This window comes from Carassius gibelio, chromosome A19 (assembly GCF_023724105.1).
Source record: "Carassius gibelio isolate Cgi1373 ecotype wild population from Czech Republic chromosome A19, carGib1.2-hapl.c, whole genome shotgun sequence".
Lineage (NCBI taxonomy): Eukaryota > Metazoa > Chordata > Actinopteri > Cypriniformes > Cyprinidae > Carassius > Carassius gibelio.
In genome coordinates this window covers 21,492,585-21,513,155 of record NC_068389.1, presented here as the reverse complement: position 1 = coordinate 21,513,155, position 20,571 = coordinate 21,492,585, and the positions used below count along the sequence as shown (strand labels likewise).

Sequence of the window (20,571 nt, the reverse complement as noted above, 5' to 3'; positions counted from 1 at the left end):
ATTCTGACGGCACCCATTCACTGCAGATTATCCATTGGTGAGCAAGTGATTTGAATGCTACATTTCTCCAAATCTGTTCCAAAGAAGAAACAAATTCACATTCATTTTTTATTGATTGATTTATTTTTAGCAAATTTTCCCTTGAATTCCTTCAGAGGCATAACAGAGTAAACACATTGTGTAACTATGTTTCTGTGTTTGCTCATCTGTCTCCTCCCTCTTCCTGTTTGTCTTCTCTTCATCTGTAAAAGACACTTAATAATCACGTTCACAGGAGAAAGGGGTTTAGAGAGAAGAAGAATATCTGGAAGTGATGTTGATGAACCCAACACTTATTTATTTGCACTCATACTCGGTCTCTGCTAGACACATTCACAAATTACTGTGCAGAAGTGTTTTTTCAAACACTGATTGTGCTAACTAGTTCTTTGAGCAAACTTACACTGAGGTAAGAACACCCACATCAATTGACTATCCAGTTATTCATTTTTTTTTTTTTTTTTACTATGATTTCCAATGCAATCTATGCTGTGCAATGGTTTTGTTGCATTTTTTTTTATACTACTCATTTAATGAGCTTTTTCAAACATACGCTGTTAAATTGCCCATCTCTGTCTTAAATTGTCATGCCTCATATGCGTTTTTCTTATCCGTTTTAAGATGAAAGGATATTTTGCAACAAACTCTGAGTAAGAGCTGGGTGACTTCTTTCATGTGAGAGCCCCATATGGCTAGTTTAAGCTATATTTAAAATAAATATAGATATTTAAACTATAATGTCAATTGTACTTGAATAATATTTTTATAACCCCCACATAAATATACAAGGAAAAAGTATTGGGTGATTAAGAGAAATAAACTTTAGATGCTTATAAACTCACATTTACTCATTTCTTGAATTGTAGTTCTTAGGAATTATTTAAACATATTTTCCACCTTAAAGGTATAATTTCACATATACATGCATTTCCTGAGAGTTTAACTGGTGAATCTGGCTAATCAGTTCATCTGTGAATTAATTCAAATGTTTAATTTAAACAGAAATACTATATATAACTTTTATTTGTCTCTCAGAATGGCCTCCAATACAAGTCTTCCATCGCACAATACAGTGGACAATAATGCCATTATGAATAATATTACCATTATCCTCTACACCATTACCATTATCATCGGCGTCACTGGGAACTCTTTGGTCATCTGGGTGGCTAGCAATCGTCTGAAGCCCAACGTCACTAATGTATGGCTGGTCAATCTCGCTGTAGCAGACCTGATCTTCTGCTTTACCCTTGTACCTTCACTCCTCAAAAAACTTTTCTATGAAGACTGGCCTTTTGGAGCCTTTTTCTGCAAGTTCAGTGGTTTCTTCAAGTACACCAACATGTTCTGCAGTGTTTTTCTTCTGGCTGTCATCAGTGTGGATCGAGTGCTCTGTATCTGGCGTCCAGTGTTCACCAGAGAACGACGGACGTTATGTGCTGCTCGTGTGGTCAGTGTGGGAGTTTGGATCGTGGCAGTGATCTTTAGTTCACCATACTATGTTTACCGGCAGGTCTACCCTGGTGACAAAAATTTGAGCAAGTGCTCAATGGAGGTCAGAACAACTTTGGAATTCTGTCTGAATTTAAAAAAGGTTTTGAATAATTATCAAAGAAACTATATTGATATAAAATCATAATATTGGATTCAATAATAGGTTTAATAATTTAATTATATAAGTTACATTCATTGATAGCAGACAAAACAGGGAAAATATGAATGCAATTACATTCACACACATTTTGGTTATTTATTGGATTTACAGCCGCATTCTATAACCGAACTCTCACCAGTAAAATTTAAGGATACACAACTGTATTTTTCGATAAAGCTAATGCTGTTTGAATGGAACATACTGGAAATCTAGAACTGAATGTCACATTATACAGAGCAAAAGAGCACTGTTGGGAGTCCAATCCAAGAGTCCTGCATGCAGGCAGGTATTCCGATGGGTGAACCGCTAATATCTGAAGTAACATTAGAGGCTTCTGATTACAGCGCGATTTGCAGCACTGAGTATAGTAGTTAGTTGCCCTGCTACTGATTGACAGTTGTAGTGATTATATTAAAGTCAGCATGAAACAGAAGTTGCAATAGTCTAGTAGAAAGATATGCATTGGCTGTACTTAGGGAAGGAGACCAGAGGCCTTTGTATGATTGGCTGAGGTGCCTCACATGATCCAAGTAAGCAATTACGCTTTTTTCCAATGATAATTAATATAGACCCTCTCATCTCCCAATAGTAAGAAAATCTTTGTTATGGTGTATTGATGACTTTCCATGGTTGAGACTTCAACTCTAATGTTCATTCATGTTTATTTCATGCTTTAACTAGTAGTAAAGTGCTGATCGGTTCACATGCCGCTTGAACTGAGGTGTTTGCATTCTCATGCCACACAGATGATGTGTGAAAAATATACTGCCACACAGTGAAAAATACATCACAGAGCAAAGAAGACAATGACAATGCGCTGTCAGACAAGACAGAGCAGGTAACCTTTTGGTGTGAAACAAAGTCTCAGCTTTCAAAGTTTGTCATATTTTTTTAATAATTTCAAACAGTAAATGTAATTTTGTTGCTCTTTAAAGTGACCTATCACTGTAGCACATCAGTACAAGCAGTTCAAAATGTGACTCAATCACTTCCTGCTAGTCATAGCATGAAATACACATGAATGAACATCAGAAGGTGTGTTGTCTCAACTGTGTGAAATACACTATTTTTTAAGTTTGACTCTACTGATGTTAATTTATTAACTTTCCTGTTTGGTTTGTTTGTCGGACAAAATGGCAGATTCAGCATTATGATTGGTCAGATCGCCTGTCAATCAAACTCCCGATGAAGGGTGCTAAAAGCCTGATCACTGGATAGTCAGTATAGTCCAATCCCTTTTCCAAGTTTAACGTCATGAAAAAAAAGATGTCTTTGAGAGGGGGAGAGGATCATGGTGGAATATCCTGTGGTGTCCACTTCGCAGGGCACTTACGTTCGAATAGAACAAAGGTCTGAAGCATAGACTGTACAAAAACATGGACATAGTGTCCGTGATGTCACCCATAGGTTTCCGAAGAGTGTTTTTGAAGCCAAAAGTAGGCGGGGCCAGTTGTCACCATCTTGGAAGTGCATCACTGTGCATCACTCCTGGATAATTGAAATGGGCAAAAAGGCGGTAGCTGGTTGCTGAAACCACACCCACCTAGCTCGACGGCGGCGACAGCAGTGGCAATCCACCTGTCACTCAAGTGGCCATGTCCTTAATTATACAGAACATTAAGGCGTGAAATAATTTAAATGGATGAGAAAAAAATTCTCCCCCTCACAGTTGTCATGAAGGGCAAAATTAGCTATATAGACCAAAATCATCTTTTGAAATAAACCTGTTTTTTTTCTGCTGTAAAGTTGGGCATTTTAATATGGGGAGTCTATGGGATTGACTCCCTTTTGCAGCCAGCCTCCAAAGACCAGTTGACAAATTACAGTTTAAGTCACTTCTGTATTGACTTCACAATAGAGAGTGGGAGGTTGTCGCTTCGTCTGAAGCCATAATTGAAACATACAAAATGTGTAGAGCAGGGTGGCGCAAGGACTGGAATTGGTAACCACTGCCTTAAAGGGGCTTTGATATAAACTGTCATCTGTAGTAGATCCAGTTACTGTCCTCCACCGGAGCTACTCCCGCCAGTTTTGTAGTTTACACACAACTCAAATGCTCAGAACTTTACAGAAGTATAGAAACTGCTGTCCGATAATAAAGATTTGACAGAAGAAACTGCACCTCAACTGAACTTCTGTCGTGTCAAATGTGATAAGATTTTGCCATTTTGGACATCATCATCTTTGATGAATTTAAAAACTGTTTGATGGAGTTTTTGTCTACTGAAAGTTATTTTTTTCCCCCCAGAAAAACATCAGCTGAATAATCGGTATTGATGTTAAGCAACAGTGCAATCATTTCCAGGCTCAGACCTATAAGTAATTGCGGTTGTCAATCCAGAAAACTGACAGTGCGAATGTATCTTATTCATTCTTATTTACATACAACTTTATTTAAAAACTGAATGTGAAACATCAGATGGATAAATAATGCCAGTTCTCATTTTTGTTTGAACTATCCCTTTAAATGTAATTTCAGTAACACTTTATTTTGGTAGTCCACTTTAGACATTTTACTAATAGTAAGTAACGTTGCAACTACATGTCAACTAGCAGTTAGTAGAGTATTAGTAGACTCTCAGACTGTCAGCTTAATATCTTCTAACACTTTCTTTGTCAACTTATTCAAACAAACATAAACCTAACCTAACAGTCTACGCTGAGAGTTAGTAGACATGTGGTTGCAAATAATGACATTTAGTTGATATGTAGTTAACATGTAGTTGACATGTAGTTACAAAGTTACTTATAGTTAGTAGAATGTCTAAAGTGGACTATCAAAATAAAGTGTAATCGTACTTTCTTTTAGCATAGTAAATGTGAAATTTTTTGCCATATATTAGTAATCTGATTTACTTTGTGCAGGTGAAAGAAGCATCAAAGAGTGACAATTCAGCAGAGAAAGCTTTGTACAGCATTCGCTTCTTATGTGGATTCCTGTTGCCCTTCCTGGTCATCCTGTGCTGCTACATTCTAGCTGGCTTTGGTATACGTAGAACAAGGTTTTATGGTAAAACACGGCCTCTCCGTATTCTTGCTGGACTTGTCTTTGCCTTTTTCATATGTTGGGGTCCCTACCACTGCCTACTGCTTGCCAAGATGGTATACAGGAAGAGCCAAGCTGTAAAAGTGGGTGTGTCTATTGCTAAAGTATTTGCGTATTTCAACAGCTGTGTCAACCCAGTGCTGTACTTCTGCATGGGACTGGATGTTAGGCAACGCTTCAGACAAAGTATATCAGGGATTTATCGCAGAGCACTTATGGAAGAAGGCCACACTTTGCAGCCCCAGGAAGGCACTAGGGAAGAAAGCTGTAATTCAATTCCAAAGACTGCAGAGATTGTTCGAGACAGACTGTAGGGCATGACTAAAGTTGAAAAAAGTTTTAATGTAATGTAATGTAATTTTTGCTTTTTAGCAGTATCAGGGGAGGCCGTGTGAAGTGTAAATTTTTTCTTTTTTTTTTTACAATCATACTACCAGACTATCTCTAAAATAATCAAATTAAGATTTTATTTATAGAAAACTAAAAAAGAAAACATACAATAAGAGTAGTCTTCATAATTAAGAACTTTTATTGCGAAAACCTAAAAATAATTATGAAATCAACATGTATGTTTGTGAGTACGATTTTGACACTTTTGCAGAGCAAACTGATTCTTGCTTTTGATAAACTTTGGATTTTGAAATGATGGTTTTCACAAGTCTGCTTCTGTGATGTCTTATTAACATGTAAGCCACTGTTTAGCAGCTACCTGTACATTTCCTTGCTCCAAAGCTAATAAACTGTGAACAGGTTTCCTGAGAAAGTCTCTTGATTTAGTGTAGAGTAATTCACTTCATATTAAGACTGCCAAAACCATAGACATTTGTTCCTCTTTTCTGATCAAGATGTCCTAAACTTTTTTTATTCTCTGGACTTACTCAAAGTCCATTTCAATGAAAGCCTCTTCACTCAGCAGCCATATTTGCAATGGCTCTGAGAAGATATTTCATGCATGCAAGTCCTACCTACTTGAATGGGGAAATCCTGAAATCTTTAAAAACTGCTTGCCAAATATAACATATTAAATCAGCAACAAAATCTGACATGAACTGTCGCATAAAAGTTGTTTCTCATGCTAAAATAGTGAATAGTGAATAAAAAAACCTTATACAGTATTCTAAGCAGGACCAGCCAATGTGCATGTGCAGTAAGCACATGTCTCAGAATTTAAAAGGGTTAGTTCACCCAGATAGCAAATTTATGCAATTAATAACTTACCCTCATGTTGTTTCAAACATGTTCGTTATCTGGCTCGGCTAGGTGTTCATCTTCAGTTCTATCTTCACAGCAGTTCAGTCAGTGTACTGTTTGAGTGCATGCATTACTCCGGCATATTGGTTTGTTTGAACTCAGAGGGAGTGTCAGCCACATTAAAAAAGTTAACAGCTTAAGTCATTTGTGGATTAATGCGTATTAGAGATGCGAACCGTTTAAAACGATTCAGTTCGATTTGGTGAACTGAATGATTCGTTCGTGAGCCGGATATCCAGACTGCTTTGTTTTGAACTCTCTCTCACAACAGACACAGAAGAGAAGACAATGCTGAATAAAGTCGTCGTTTTTGCTATTTTTGGACCAAAATGTATTTTCGATGCTTCAAAAAATTATAACTGACCCTCTGATGTCACATGGACTACTTTGATGATGTTTTTCTTACCTTTCTGGACATGGACAATGTACCGTACACACAGCTTCAATGGAGGGACTGAGAGCTCTCGGACTAAATCTAAAATATCTTAAACTGTGTTGCAAAGATAAACGGAGGTCTTACGGGTTTGAAACAACATAAGGGTAAGTTATTAATTACATAAATTTGCTATCTGGGTGAACTAACCCTTTAAGTAAAGTTTTATATTGTTTAGTTAATTATTGTTCTATTAATGTAACCATCTATGAATGAACTGAGCTGAGTCATTGCCAGACGTGGCCCAGACTCTACAGCCAGACTCGGGCCGGTTATGGTGAACAGGAATCGGGCCAGTGCTTTTCCAAACAGCAGATGACTCTGAGCCGGGTCTGTTTCCAAACTGGCAAACACGGATCAAGCCCGAGCGTGGTTTCAGTGGGTGGGAGCGGATCAGGGCTGCGTCCGTGGAAATGAGCGTGGTTTTTTTTTTTGGAGTTCAGAAGAGAAGACAAGAAGTCAAGATGGCCGAGACAGATACAGACTGCTCGCTGTTATCCTCAAAAACCTCACCGAGGTATGACACACCGTGCCATCAAACTCTTCTACTAATAAATGTTTTTATTGATCCTTAGATCTATTTCAGACTGTAATGTTGGCGAACACTAAGGCCTAACTTATGTTATCAGAGGACTTGCTAACATGAAGAAAACGTCCAAGAGGTCTGTAATAATACGTAATTAACAAATTTTAAGATGGATTACTTTAATTACTTAATTTAAACTTTAGTAATTTTAACTGCGTCGATTAATTTTTGTTGTTTAAGATTGCTGCGTGATGATTATAGTGAGCTAGCAATGTTAACGTTAAAGTGCTAACTCTTGAAGGATGAGATCACTTCTGAATAACAATTTCCTTATTTTTGAGGAAAACATTCCAGGGTTTTTCTCTATATAGTGGACTTCAGTAGGGTTCACTGGGGGAAAGGTCCAAACTGCAGCTTCAGTGCAGTTTCAGAGGGCTCTACATGATCCCAGCCCATCCATGTTGGATGATTTGGAAATTGAAAGAGAACCTACCCTAACTGTTTCGAACAGAACTGCACAGAGTACGCATGGTAAGCTTTTGAGATTAAAAAGCTTGTCTTAAGGCAGCCGCAAAACTTAAGTTTTTTAAGTTGAAAGGTGTGAATATTTTTTACAGTGTATGATTCTTTAGGGTCTTGAAAAGTCTGTAACATAGTTTGGTTAAAATTTCTCAATGGTAATGTAAAAACACATTTTTACCCTGTCAAAAACAGCTCTATTGTCTAGGGATGCACGAATGATGGCATGAAACGATGCCGAATACTGGCCATTTGGACGGGTTTCGTTTTTTTTTTTCACCAAACCGAACCCTAGGCTTGCGCTACGCTGGTCGACGTCACGCGGCCATTGATTGCGTGAAGGTGTTTATATGAGGAGGAACACGGCCCGACAGTTCGCTCTAAACTAAATGGTTCAGGAATCTTGAGCGGCTGGGACGATTTACCGTAGCAATACAGAGCCAGCCAGTCACATCGGGTGCTGACGTGGAGATAAGCGATTTTTCGGTGAGGCTTTTGATTCCTCTCAGAGAGGATCCTCTTCAGTGGTGGAAGACAAACCAGCAGCGATTTCCACTGCTGGCAAAAATGGCAAAAATCTACCTCTGTGCCCAGTGAAAGACTTTTCAGTACTGCTGGGGACATTAGTTCTCACACTCGCAACCGGCTATCACCTGTTAATGCAGAGCGTCTTTTTTTTATTTTTTTTTATTAAACTCTAATTTCATGTGAAAGATTAGAGGTTTTACGTTAATTTAATTATGATGCAGGAGATGTGTGTGATCTTCCGTAATATTTTTCGTAATATTTGGCTACTGTTCTAATCGTAGCCTATACTGTTATAAACGAAAACTAAACAGCCTACTATCCATGTTTATTGAGTTAATGTTCAATTACATTCATTTCAGTTAAGTCAACAAACATATTCTGATTTTTAAAAAGAAAAGAAAAACGCTAAGCTTGGTAATTGTCAAAAAAGTTTTTCTCACTTGTCATCCTGTCATAATGTTGCCTATTCTTTTTTTTTCTTTCTTTTTTTACAGTTAAAATAAAAATGAAAAATACATTGCTGTGGACGTTGTTTACTTCATTTAGTGTTTTACTGTGTTATTGGAATAAGGATGCGAGTAGGATTCGGTATTCGGTTTCGGATTCGGCCGAATCTTAAACGGTTGATTCGGTATTCGGCCGAACCCCAAAAATCTGGATTCGGTGCATCCCTACAATTTTCAGAGCAAGCCGTTTTGTAGCATTTTCCTTTAAATGTTAATGAGCTCTGCTGACCCTGCCCCTCTCTTCAGGGCTGCTCTCTGAGGGAGTGTTTATACTTTAGCCGCACATTTATAGTGAAACTTGCTAATTAATTAATAGGAAAAGCGATTTGCAAAGATTCTTTATAAAAAAAAAAAAACGTACACACTTCTGTAGGTGAAGCTGGATCACAAATGATTTGCGGCAACATAGACACATTTATGTAACTCGGGGGCGCATTCGCTTCAAAAACAAAACTAATCCACGGCGTCTTCAATGGCTCAGATGACGTGAGTAAATGACAACTGCTTTGTTCATCATTACATCCAACAAAAGAACACCTCAATCACACACACTCTTGTCTACATCCGCTCCGCCAGTGAAACAATGGAGGACTGATGACAGCTCACTCAGGGCGGGTCTAAGGTTAGACACCAGTCCGGTCTGCTAAAACGCTTTTGTCAATCAACCTTTCATGGGAGGGGCCTATCTGTTTGATGTCACAAAGACAGGCATCTGAGATGGGCTCGATTTGAGAAAGGGGTAAAGATTTATGCAGAAAAAAAAAGAAAAAACCTGGGTGGATTTTTATCATTTTAGGGCAGTTGTGTAGCCTACACATGATGCCAACAAACATTTTAGTTCAAAAAACTTGTAAAAGTGCATGTAGCATCATATGACCCCTTTAACACAGCCTAATTCAATTTGGTTTCATATAGGCCACCAAAGGCTATATTTAAAAGAGTTGGTGGGTTTTTATTGAAATGTGATTTTGAGATTTCAAAATTGCCTGTTAAGCTTTCAAATTTCAAGCAGATATTGCAATACTGGAAAATGATAGCCTATTTACCCCCAAAACTAAATTTATCCACCATGTGGAATAATGGTATTATTACAATACATGAGGAAAAATGTTAATGCCAAATGAAGATGGTCAGTTAATTCAGAATTATGCATACATGGATAAATTTGCAATATAATGTTTCTTTAGAGAATATTACACTGTGTGTAGAGCCATCTGTCTTGTATTCAATATAAAATACTCATATTCATAACATTTTCTGATGTAAGACAGAACTATTTAGATCATGGACAGATGCATTATTTCCTAAATAATTAAAATATGGAGACCAAATATACCACCTGTTATGGAATACCACAGGAGGCTGAGGATAACAGAAATACAGTTTATTGAGGCACAAGCAGAGGAGCGGGTAGTGCTGGGTAAAGTGATATGGAGGATGGCTGTGATGAATCCGTAGTAGCAGGGTAGAGACGTCAAGGAGGGAGGTGTACCACACACATGCACGGAGATGGCTGGGAACTTCTGGAGATCACTGAAGAGAGGTAAGCAGAGATAGAGTTAGTCCTTAGAGTTAGCATACAGGTAAGACCTTGTTGCGAACGAGACCGGATGCTGACTGGGTGCGTGTGTGTGGTATCTGTAGTGCAGAGGTGATTGGATGGTGATGAGGATCAGGGGGAAGTGCTCAGTACTCAGGTGAGAGCGTGAGTTGTGAATGAATGGAGGTGGAACCTGGCGTGTGTGTAACAGTATGCCCCTCCCTACGGCCCGCTCCTGAGTGCTGAGGACCCTGACGATGTGGTGGACATCCTCTTCCTTTGGGACCTGGCCTGTTAGGATGACTGGAGTGGAAGATGTTTAGTAAGTTCGGATCCAGGATGTCGTTGCGTGGGACCCATGAAAGTTCCTCTGGACCATATCCTTCCCAGACCACTAGGTATTCAAGTTGTCCACAACGCCACTGGGAGTCCAGGATGTCTCTTGCGTCGTAGGCAGCACAGTCTTCAAGGAGGAATGGGGGGGGGGGGTGCTTTGGCTTCACGAGGTTCTGTGGAGGGAGAAACAGAGGGATGGTGAGGCTTAAGGAGAGACACATGGAAAGTGGGGTGAATCCGGTACTCAGGTGGTAATTGGAGTTTGTAAGTGACCGGATTGATCTGCTCATGGATGGTGAATGGGCCATTGAATCTGGGACTTAGCTTGTGGCAGGGCAGGCACAGGCGGATGTCCCAAGTGGACAGCCAGACCTTCTGACCGGGTTGGTATGTAGGGGCCTCAGATTGGCGAAGTTCAGCTGTCTTTCTGCGCCTACGTAGGACCTGCTGGAGTTGGTGGTGGGCCACGTCCCAGACCTTCTCGCTCTCTATGGCAGGGAAATCCGTGGGTTCACCTGACCAGGGGAAGAGTGGAGGTTGGTAGCCGAGCACGCACTGGAATGGAGTGAATCCAGTGGTAGGTTGCCGCAGGGAGATCTATGCGTACTCGGCCCACCCTAGGAACTGGTTCCAGGAGTTCTGGTGGCCGTGAGAGAAGGTACGGAGGAAGCGTCCAATCTCCTGAACCTTCCTCTCCATCTGCCCGTTAGATTGTGGATGGTATCTGGAGGACAGACTGATGGCCACACCTAGGAGTATACAGGTAAGACTTTGTTGTGAACGAGACCGGACGCTGACTGGGTGCGTGTGTGTGGTATTTGTAGTGCAAGGGTGATTGGATGGTGATGAGGATCAGGGACAACACTCCCAACAAATGTCCAAACAGCGACTCTTTCACAGGATTTATTGTGTTATATCTTACATTTAGCATGTGATGTTGGTTTCATAGGAAACATTATAATTGTTACCATGCCCATCTGCTGAGTGTCTGCCTGCATGTAGCCTATAAATAAGTTTAGACAATTTGCAAGAATGTTTAGCTTCTTTCTAGATTGGCCTTTGGAATTTCATACTGTCAGGAATTGATCAATGTGTATAGCCTTCAGCATGCTAAGGTCATGGTAATGCCAATGCCCTTATAAGGCACTTCAAGTTAGTTCATGGCCTTTGCCCAGGAAAAAGCGCTTTTGTCTACTAGAAAAAGAGGACTTTCAGACAGTGTTCAGTGAAGACAGTCCAAAGATGACAGTGTGAACTAAATAACTTAATGCTGAACATTGCCAGAGAATGCAGAGCAATCCCAGTCTGCCTTTTGTAATGGGAGTAAAAAAGTCTTGCCTTTTAAATTTGTAGCAATATTTCCACTCCACTGCAAATTTTCTTTTTTACTTTTAATATAATGTCTGTGAGTGTCTTATGTTATATTTAACTTACATAAGATTTTACAATATCTGCACTTTTTGAGGTGTTAATAGACAGTTTTAATGGACACATTTTATATTAATTTGTTATCTTATTTTTCGTGGTTAAACTGAATGTACGTTAGTTTCCTAAAGGAAACAATGTTATGTAACAAAGACTAGCATAATTATTTTGAGACTGTTTAAGTGGTAATTGTTAAAAGTAATGTTTTGCATGTAATATTTCAGACTTGTTGAGCTTTGTCTTCATTGTATCTGCGCTGGGAGTTAATTACACAGAAGCCTGCTTTTGTGTGGAGGAGGCGATTTTCTCAGCTTCTCCAGGAGAGAGACAGTTTTAAGGCAAGTAACTTCATAAATCAAAATGTATCTTTTTTTAATATTTTTTTTTTTACTAAGACTAAAAGAATGTTTGTTTTTGTCGATGTTGAATGCCAGAGACAAGATAACTTAATTCTTTTGAGACTGATGTGAGTTATTTTTAGAAATAAATACATGTTTCTGTTGCATCCTGTCTGTTTATATCACATTTTGATGTCCTTTTTTTCTGTGCAGAACTCAAACGAACTTTGGAGTTAAGGGCACAGAAGCCTGCTTGTGTGAGGAGGAGGCGATTTTCTCAGCTTCTTTGGAAGAAAGGGAAAGACCTTTTAAGGCAAGTAAACTTCAGAATTATCAATTATTTATTTATATTACTAAGGGTAAACTATTTATATTACTAAATTTTTTAGAAACTATATGTTTCTGTTGTCTCCTGCCTGTTTACTTAACATTTTGAAGCAACAGCAGTGCTTATGATTTACGTGCTTATTTCATGACACCATTGATGTCTGTGTTTTTCATTGCAGAACTCAAACCAAATTTGGAGTTGTCTGATTTGGAGAGTCATCATTCTTGGTCTTCCCTCTTAAGGAATCGTTCACACAAAAAATAATTGACTTGCCCTCATTCCATTCCAATATTTATATATGAATAAATCTTAAATTATATGATAATGAACATGTCTGTCAGAATAGTGTCCAAGACTTGCAATGGAGTACAAAAATTAAGAGAATATTGAATATATTTATTTGTGTTACAAAAATGAGCAGAGTTTGTATGGGTCTGGAACAACATGTGGAGAGTTTTCATTATTTGGTGAACTAAACCTTTGAAGAGCAGTCCTACACGTACAAAAATTTGTGATGTATGTGAATATCATATCCGTTTTTATGTTTCAGTAAAGAAGTAGCTTTCTGAAAGCAATATACTGTATTTATTCAAACAATATCACATGACCTCACACTAATGCTGCCATTATAGCCTTCTGGAGCGCTGCGGTAGACAGTGACATTAAACATTCACACAAGTGTTGAAATTATAAAACTGACTATTTACCTATTCTTACTGATGTGAATACACCTCTATCTGAAAATGGATAGAGTTTAATTAAATATTTTATTTTTTCAGATGTTTTTCTCTTTTTAGGCCACAGATGAGAACAGGTGGTGACTGGGATGAATGCTGGTCAAAGACTACATGACTACATCTATTATGCTAAAGAGATCATGAAAATTGACAGTGATGCATGATCTGTATTCATGGACTATGAAACAAACCGTAAGTGTATAATTTGTTAAAACGTAATGTTAAATGCTTGTTCTGTGTTGTTTAGTAGGAATGGAGTTTACACTCCGTCATTCATACACATGCTCACATTCTTTCACACACACACAGCGCAGCAGTGGCCCGTCAACTTTCCTGAGCATCTTTTTAGGCTGGCCTCAGCCAGTCGGTTATATAAAATATCAAGGTGAAAGTCATCATAGCTAACTTAGTATAGACCCAGCTCCCAACCCAACTTTGAGAATAGATTAACGGCGATATTTTTTTTATCGGCCGATAAGAGTCTCGTAGCACGTTAACGCCGATAACGGCCCACCACTAATAAAAAGTCACATTTTATCTTAAAAGTTATATTCAAATGTTCAATGCTTTGTTGATAAACTCAGTAGCTGTTAATGCCATATTTTTCTGAATTTCACGTTACTCTTTGACTGTTTTCTCTTGTTTTTAATACATATTTACCATTTGATAGTTATTATTTGTGTGTAAAAGTGATTTTTAAAATGAACAAGATTTGTAGGTTTAATGCCTAGCTCGATTTGGGGTCATTTTAGCCTAGCAATGCAGTAATTTTAAACCATAAAAAATCAACCCAGCATGCTGGGTTAAGCATAATAACCCAACTTGTTGGGTTAAAATAACCTAGTGCTGGGTTCGTCCCCTTTTGACCCAGCACTGGGTTGCCAAAATAACCCAATTACATTTCTCTGTAACACAGGAGTTTTGGCTGATTATAACCTGCAGAATTTGATGCGTTTGTAGACAAAATTTGCACATCTCCTCCCACTTCCTCCCTGTCTTCCCTTGTTGCCAAAGAGCACACTTTAGAATGACTGGACAAAAAATTCAGTGAGAATAACCTGTTTATCATGAAAGAAAGGCAGCTGCAAGTGATGTCAGTGAAGTCGCTTGTATATTAATTTGTGCACTGATGATACAGTCACTATTTGACACTCAAACATAGCTGAACATATTGACAAAGGATCTTGTAATGCTGTTTATCCTGAGATTGAGAGTTTTGGCTGATTATTGCAAAAACGCTTTCTGACACTGTGTCCAGGTAAGAATTTAACAATTCATCACCAGATTTGTTGCATGAATTAATGTATTAAAGAAATATAAATAAAATAGTACTTAAATGAAAAAATATTAAATATTTTTTATAATACATTTAATTTGAGATAAAATATAATAAAATACATTGATTAAAGTGTGAATAAAGTGTGAATGATATCCTAAATATAATGAGAGATGAAAAGTCTTAAAAGAAATTTTCTGTTAACCCATGATTTAGCAGGAAAATTAAAAATCTATATATGATCTCAGTAAAGCCTTTCAGTTTAATAATGTGTACCCTCTTGGTTGCCAGACAAGACTCATCATGTTTCTCTAACTGTGATGTGAAGCTTGTGAAACTTGCATGTTACCACATGCTTATGATGTGATTGTGTACAGACCTACAGAAGAAGAACGGAAAAACAATTTTTAAGGATTTATCTGTTTTGCTTGTAGAATGATCTCCAATCCAACTCTTTCCCCTCAATCCAACTCCAATACCTCAATGTCCTATGAGAAAACAACAGTAGACATTGTCTTCTATTCAATCATAGTTCTCTTTGGCACCACTGGGAACTCTTTGGTCATCTGGGTAGCTGGATTCCGAATGAAACCCACCGTCACAAATGTTTGGCTGGTCAATCTCGCTGTAGCAGACCTGATTTTCTCCCTGACACGAGTCACTTCTCTCATCTCAAGTCTGTTCTTTGACCACTGGCCTTTTGGAGTTTTTCTCTGCAAGTTTAACGGTTTCTTCAAGTATGCCAACATGTTCTGCAGTGTTTTTCATCTGGCTGTCATCAGTGTGGATCGAGCTCTCTGTATCTGGCGTCCAGTGTTCACCAGAAAACGACGGACGTTATGTGCTGCTCGTGTGGTCAGTGTGGGAGTTTGGATTGTGGCAGTGATGTTAAGCTCACCGTACTTTTTGTACCGACAGGTCTTCCTTGAAAAGAACAACTTGAGCCACTGCTCATTCAAGGTAAGAATGGTGTTATAAATTACTGCATGTGTCACCCTTCATTAGCTTGCATAAATATTCATTTTAGTATTATGTATTCATAATTGTATTTTCAGGAGAAAGGAGAAGAAGGAGATGGCAGTTCAGCAAAGTATGTCTACTATTTCACTCGTTTCATCTGTGGATTCTTGTTGCCCTTCCTGGTCATCCTAATCTGTTATATACTAGCTGCTGTTGGGATACGCAGAACACGGCTCTCTGGAAAATCAAGGCCTCTTCGGATTCTTGTCGTTTTGGTCTGTGCCTTTTTCTTATGCTGGGCTCCCTATCACGTTCTAGGACTGGTCAAGTTGGTGAATAGAAACAACAAGGCAGTAAAAGAAGGATGGGCTATGGTTTCAAACTTAGCCTATTTCAACAGCTGCATTAACCCGGTTCTGTATTTCTGCATGGGATTGGATTTTAGTCTATGCTGCAACCAAAGTTTGACTGGGATTTTTCGCAGAGCTCTTATGGAGGAAAGCCACAGTCTCTCACATCAAGGGACTAGAGAAGAAAACTGTAATTCCATTCCAAAGACTGCACATACTGAGTGTGAAACTAAATTTTAAGAGATTAATATCTAACATCAAGATTAATATCTAACAAAAATGAAAAGTTAATGCACCTCAGTGTCTTCTAGCTAGCTTGAATCAGTAGATTGAGACTTTATGTTGCAAAATGCTCAAATTAAGGTCATTTATATGTCATTTTTTTTCAAACAAATTTTTATGTGACAATTGAACATTTTTATTTTTATGTTTGCCTACAGGTTTGTTTGTTAATTAACAGTCAGGAAGAGAAAGAGGAAATTATTTGTGACCTTAATATGGGGAAAAGGGCAAAATTTTTAAACCAGGATTGCATTATGACTGGGGTTAATCTTAGTCCATTTTTTTATTATTCAATTTTATTGCTGTAATATTGTTTTGGAGTTTTTCTCTGCAAGTCCAATGGTTTCTTCAAATATGCCAACATGTTCTGCAGTGACTTTTTTTATGGCTGTCATCAGTGTGGATCGAGCGCTCTGCATTTGCCGTCCAGTGTTCACCAGAAAATGCCTTTTGTCTTCCTTGAAAAGGAAGATAACAATAAATGCACAGTGTTTGAAAAATTTGTCTAGTGCAATTACTCTTCATTAGAAATATCTGATAAAGACTTTCATTAGTTTATTTGTTCAAATTCTGATGTCAAATGTGGTAAAAATTGAAACAAAACCCCTAATCCATTAACTCTTAATGGCATTACTGAGCACACTTAAATAACTAACATCAACCTAACATCTGCAGTGACACTGCAACATTAAAGATTGAGCAGTTTTTAAAAATAACAAAGTTTACAAAAATGTCCGAAGACATTTGAATAATAAGTACTGCATTGCTCATGAAGTAAAGAATAATTTTACAGAATATTGTGTGATTTTGATATTTTTGGTATTTTCATATTTGCCTAATCACTTATATGAGATGGAAAGTAAGATATTAGGATATGATTCCTCTGCAGTTTTGAAAGAGTAACTATTGAAATAGGCTACATCATAAAAAGCCATCTTGAAAGTAGAACATTTAATGACTTATGCATAGTACATAAGGAACAGTTTATTAAATTAAAGGAGGGGGGGTGAAATGCTCGTTTTCACTCAATATCCTGTTAATCTTGAGTACATATAGAGTAGTACTGCATATATACTGTTTTATTATATTCATAAGAGAAAGATAGTCTGTACCGATTTTTCCCGGAAAAACACGAGCGCCTGGAGGCATGGCGTGTGGGCGGAGCTAAAGAATCACGAGCGCGAATAGGCTTTTGCGTTGAGAGCATGTGGAAGCTGTGACATTACCGTGAGGGAAAACCCATCATCCAAAACAAACCATGGGTTACAGTCAGATTCAGCCGTTTATTTATGATCCAGAATCATATCCAGAGGCTGAAACTGAATGAGAGCAGCAGCAGCAACGACTCGCTCCGAGCGGGCTCGAACCCAGGTCTCCGATGGGAGGGGACGCACTATCAAGGAGGCAGAGATATTTGAAGCAGTTTTACTCACCGCCTGCAGTTCCAACACACGATCGTGACCCTTTTTCCTTGGGATTGCATCATCCTTAAGAAAAAAACGATACGCAAATCCGTCGTCAAACTGGGCCTTGTGAACAAGCATCTTCGAAATGCAGGGAACAAACAAAAACACTTGCACAGCTCCTTTGATGCTCTGTAAAAATAAACTCCATCCACTGGTCCCTTAATGCTGTTTTTTTTTTGGTAATCTGTGCAGGGTTGTCTTGCCCTGGCAACCAAAAACACACTCCTTTTGTGACTTTTCCCGACGCTCTCGCTCTGATCAGTGAATCGCTCTGATCAGTGAAATGTCTGTGGCTGTGCTGCTCAGCCTCGCTATACAGGAGCGCGCGCTTTTCCGGCAGAAGTGCCTTAGGACCCAGATAAGGAAATTCCGCTCCATCTAACGTCACACAGAGCCATACTCGAAAAAAACTTTCCGAAACTTGTGACAAACCGGAAGGAGTATTTTGGGAACAAAAATACTCCTTCAAACGTACAACTTAATTTTTAAAACTTTGTCCATGTTTAGCATGGGAATCCAACTCTTTAACAGTGTAAAAAACTCAGTATGCATGAAATAGCATTTCACCCCCACTTTAATGATTCAGTTGCCAGAAATTTAGATGACAAGTTAGTAAACTGTGCTCAAAAGATGTGAGCAAATATAAATTGCATTCTGTATGGGAATCAGATGGTAGCTAGATCTACAGAACATAGCTGCTATAATTATCACTTTTTACAAATGAGCATACCGGTATTACAGTTGCATATTGTATACAAATATATACAGCTATATTTTGAAGCTGGTAAAAACATAGAGTAGACTTACATTTGTAATATTTACATATATTTATTTATTTATATATATCATATTTACATTGCAAACTAATGAAAATAATCTTTACATATAAAAGTGTCCCTTAAAAGGCTGTATTTTTTTTTATTAACCATTTAGCTGAACATTAAAGAGCCAGTAAGATGAAAATTCTAAGCTTCCTATCACTGTTTATAAGTCCTTTACAATAGGTTTGAATCCATCCAAGGTTAAAAAACATTGTCATTTTGTCAAAATATCATTTTAAAATTACCTCAATTCTCAGAGATCCCCAAACGGTTCGCACGAAGATTCAGTTTCCTTAAACCCCACCCTTCGGTAGCATACTGTGTTCTGATTGGTCAACTAACATAGTCAGGTTTGATTGGTTGTTCCGCACACAACTTCATGGTAAACAATGCGTTAGCATCTTTTTGGGGTGAATTATGTCTTATTCCTCTCATTGCGAAGCAAACAGTAAAATAAAAAACTTGAACAGTCTCGCTGCTTTTTCTTCTGTGTGGGCGTATTCAAGCCGCGCGCTTCAGTTTGAATCTGAATAGCGCGTTCAGCGCGGGGGCGTGGTCACATTAGATATAACGAAGGGAGACATGAAAAACAGACATCGCGTTGTTTTCATATGGATTACTTTATCACAGAATATCTGTTAGCAGCACTTAATTAGTTTTAAAGAAGACATGTCAAGCTTTCTATAGATATCTCTCTCATGTCTCTTCGTTGAGTATTCACGGAGTTACACTTCATTTTAATGACGTGTTTGTACATGAGGATCAGCGCAGACAAAGGCTGCAGACAGCACACATACTGATAAGACGCTCGGGAGAAAACAAACACATAACTTCATAATCATACTTCGCGTTGTGATTCGGAGATGCTTGTTGGTCTAAATAAAGTTGGTAATGAACCCTCTTTTATGGCCAAACGCTTTGAAAATCCCGCCTTGTACTCACCGAGATTAGAAAAGCAGTCATCAGTGAAATGTTGTGAACACAACAAGGATTTGTTGTACTGCTCTGGTATTGTGGTAAAAATGAATTTTAGCCATTGATTCTTCTGATCTTCATTCTTTGGCAGTGAAAATAAAACAAACTTGCCTTTACAATTAAAAACGCACTGTCTCCTCGACATGATGCTATCACACCAAACAGAGCGTCTGTGTGTGTGTGTGGGGGGGGGGGGGGGGGTCTCAGAGTTCTGTTTCTCTCAAGACGGTAGGCGGAGATTATTATGCAAAGTGTTCCTAGTGACGTACATAGAGATGGGCAAAAGATTTGAAATCTATAATGACTCGTTTCAGCGATTCAGAGTCGACTCCTTATTTTAGAAGCCAATAACTTTATAAATCGTGTACTTTTTGGTTTAATTACTTTGCACATTGTTTACACTGATGGACAGCTACATCATACACTGTAATACAGGTCATTTTTGATTTCCCATCTGTGTGGCTCTTTTACTTTTTAACTTTAGCTTTGGTCTTAGCTTTTAGCTTTTAGTTGTATTTATAACACATTTTATTTGTATCATAAAAATAGTTTCATGTCAAATAATAAATGGCAGACTGTACCTCCACACGCCCCTGAAATCACAAGACTCTTCCATGGTCTACCTTTTTGTTACATTTTTGTTGTTTAAGTACCAAACTTGAACATACAATATAAATATATTCATAATATATGAATGTGCCAAAGCCACACTTCACTTACACCATTTGTGTTTCCGTAAACAAGCAAAGATGTATACTTTTATGCATTTCTCCTCCCTCCCACTGAAAAGAGGAGAGGAGAGCAACTGAAAGTGATGTCAATGAACAAGCCACTGATTTATTAATGAACGTAGCAAAATTACATTTTAACAGTCAAACACAACTGCCAGTGGGTGAAATCTGTTCTAGTCACGTCTGTTCATGTCTCGTCAGGTCTGTTCAAGTCAAGCCTAGTCAAGTCTGATCAAGTCAAGTCTTTGGATGTTTATGTTTGGATCACTGTAAATAAACTGTATTGAGTTCTCAATACGCTTGCCTTCAGTTGACTGAATCAGTACAATTAACATAACTCCCTCACCGGATTGTCTACAGTTCTGTATAGTTTTACTATTGATTTGCTATGCAGTCAGTGCAATAAATGCTTACTAAAATTGTCAGGTTAAACATCTCTCACAGAGCAAAGGATTACCAAAGCCTCATTAAAAGTCTGACTAGGTGCATGAGCCGGGACTCAGA

General features: G+C 38.2%; 2 protein-coding genes across 4 annotated transcripts; both read left to right on the top strand.

Annotated features, from left to right (window-relative positions):
• The first annotated feature begins 258 nt into the window (after window positions 1–258).
• LOC127935656 (C3a anaphylatoxin chemotactic receptor-like) lies at window positions 259–5,491 on the top strand. The gene is made up of 3 exons (XM_052533739.1): window positions 259–448; window positions 1,075–1,594; window positions 4,559–5,491. Exons 2-3 carry the CDS (start codon window positions 1,076–1,078, stop codon window positions 5,051–5,053), a joined length of 1,014 nt encoding a protein of 337 aa, XP_052389699.1. The 5' UTR covers window positions 259–448; window position 1,075; the 3' UTR covers window positions 5,054–5,491.
• Window positions 5,492–12,547: 7,056 nt separating this feature from the next.
• Window positions 12,548–16,566, top strand: LOC127935274 (C3a anaphylatoxin chemotactic receptor). Of its 3 annotated transcripts, XM_052532982.1 has the most exons (4): window positions 14,056–14,464; window positions 14,917–15,442; window positions 15,538–15,572; window positions 15,650–15,796. In XM_052532982.1, the coding sequence occupies exons 2-4, from the start codon at window positions 14,918–14,920 to the stop codon at window positions 15,780–15,782; spliced, it is 693 nt and encodes a 230-aa protein (XP_052388942.1). In that variant the 5' UTR covers window positions 14,056–14,464; window position 14,917; the 3' UTR covers window positions 15,783–15,796. The 3 variants fall into 3 exon arrangements, with proteins under 3 accessions (XP_052388943.1, XP_052388942.1, XP_052388941.1); XM_052532983.1 differs by lacking the exon at window positions 14,056–14,464 and adding an exon at window positions 12,548–13,398 and having other exon boundaries at window positions 15,401–15,442; window positions 15,538–16,566; XM_052532981.1 differs by having other exon boundaries at window positions 14,074–14,464; window positions 15,538–16,564.
• The last annotated feature ends 4,005 nt before the right edge of the window (window positions 16,567–20,571 follow it).

Bases quoted from the DNA above. Each gene is read 5' to 3' on its own strand.
- LOC127935656 (XM_052533739.1), top strand. From the start codon at position 1,076: ATGGCCTCCAATACAAGTCTTCCATCGCACAATACAGTGGACAATAAT. The intron at 1,595-4,558 runs GTCAGAACAACT...TACTTTGTGCAG, and splicing joins TGAGCAAGTGCTCAATGGAG to GTGAAAGAAGCATCAAAGAG.
- LOC127935274 (XM_052532981.1), top strand. From the start codon at position 14,918: ATGATCTCCAATCCAACTCTTTCCCCTCAATCCAACTCCAATACCTCA. The intron at 15,443-15,537 runs GTAAGAATGGTG...TTGTATTTTCAG, and splicing joins TGAGCCACTGCTCATTCAAG to GAGAAAGGAGAAGAAGGAGA.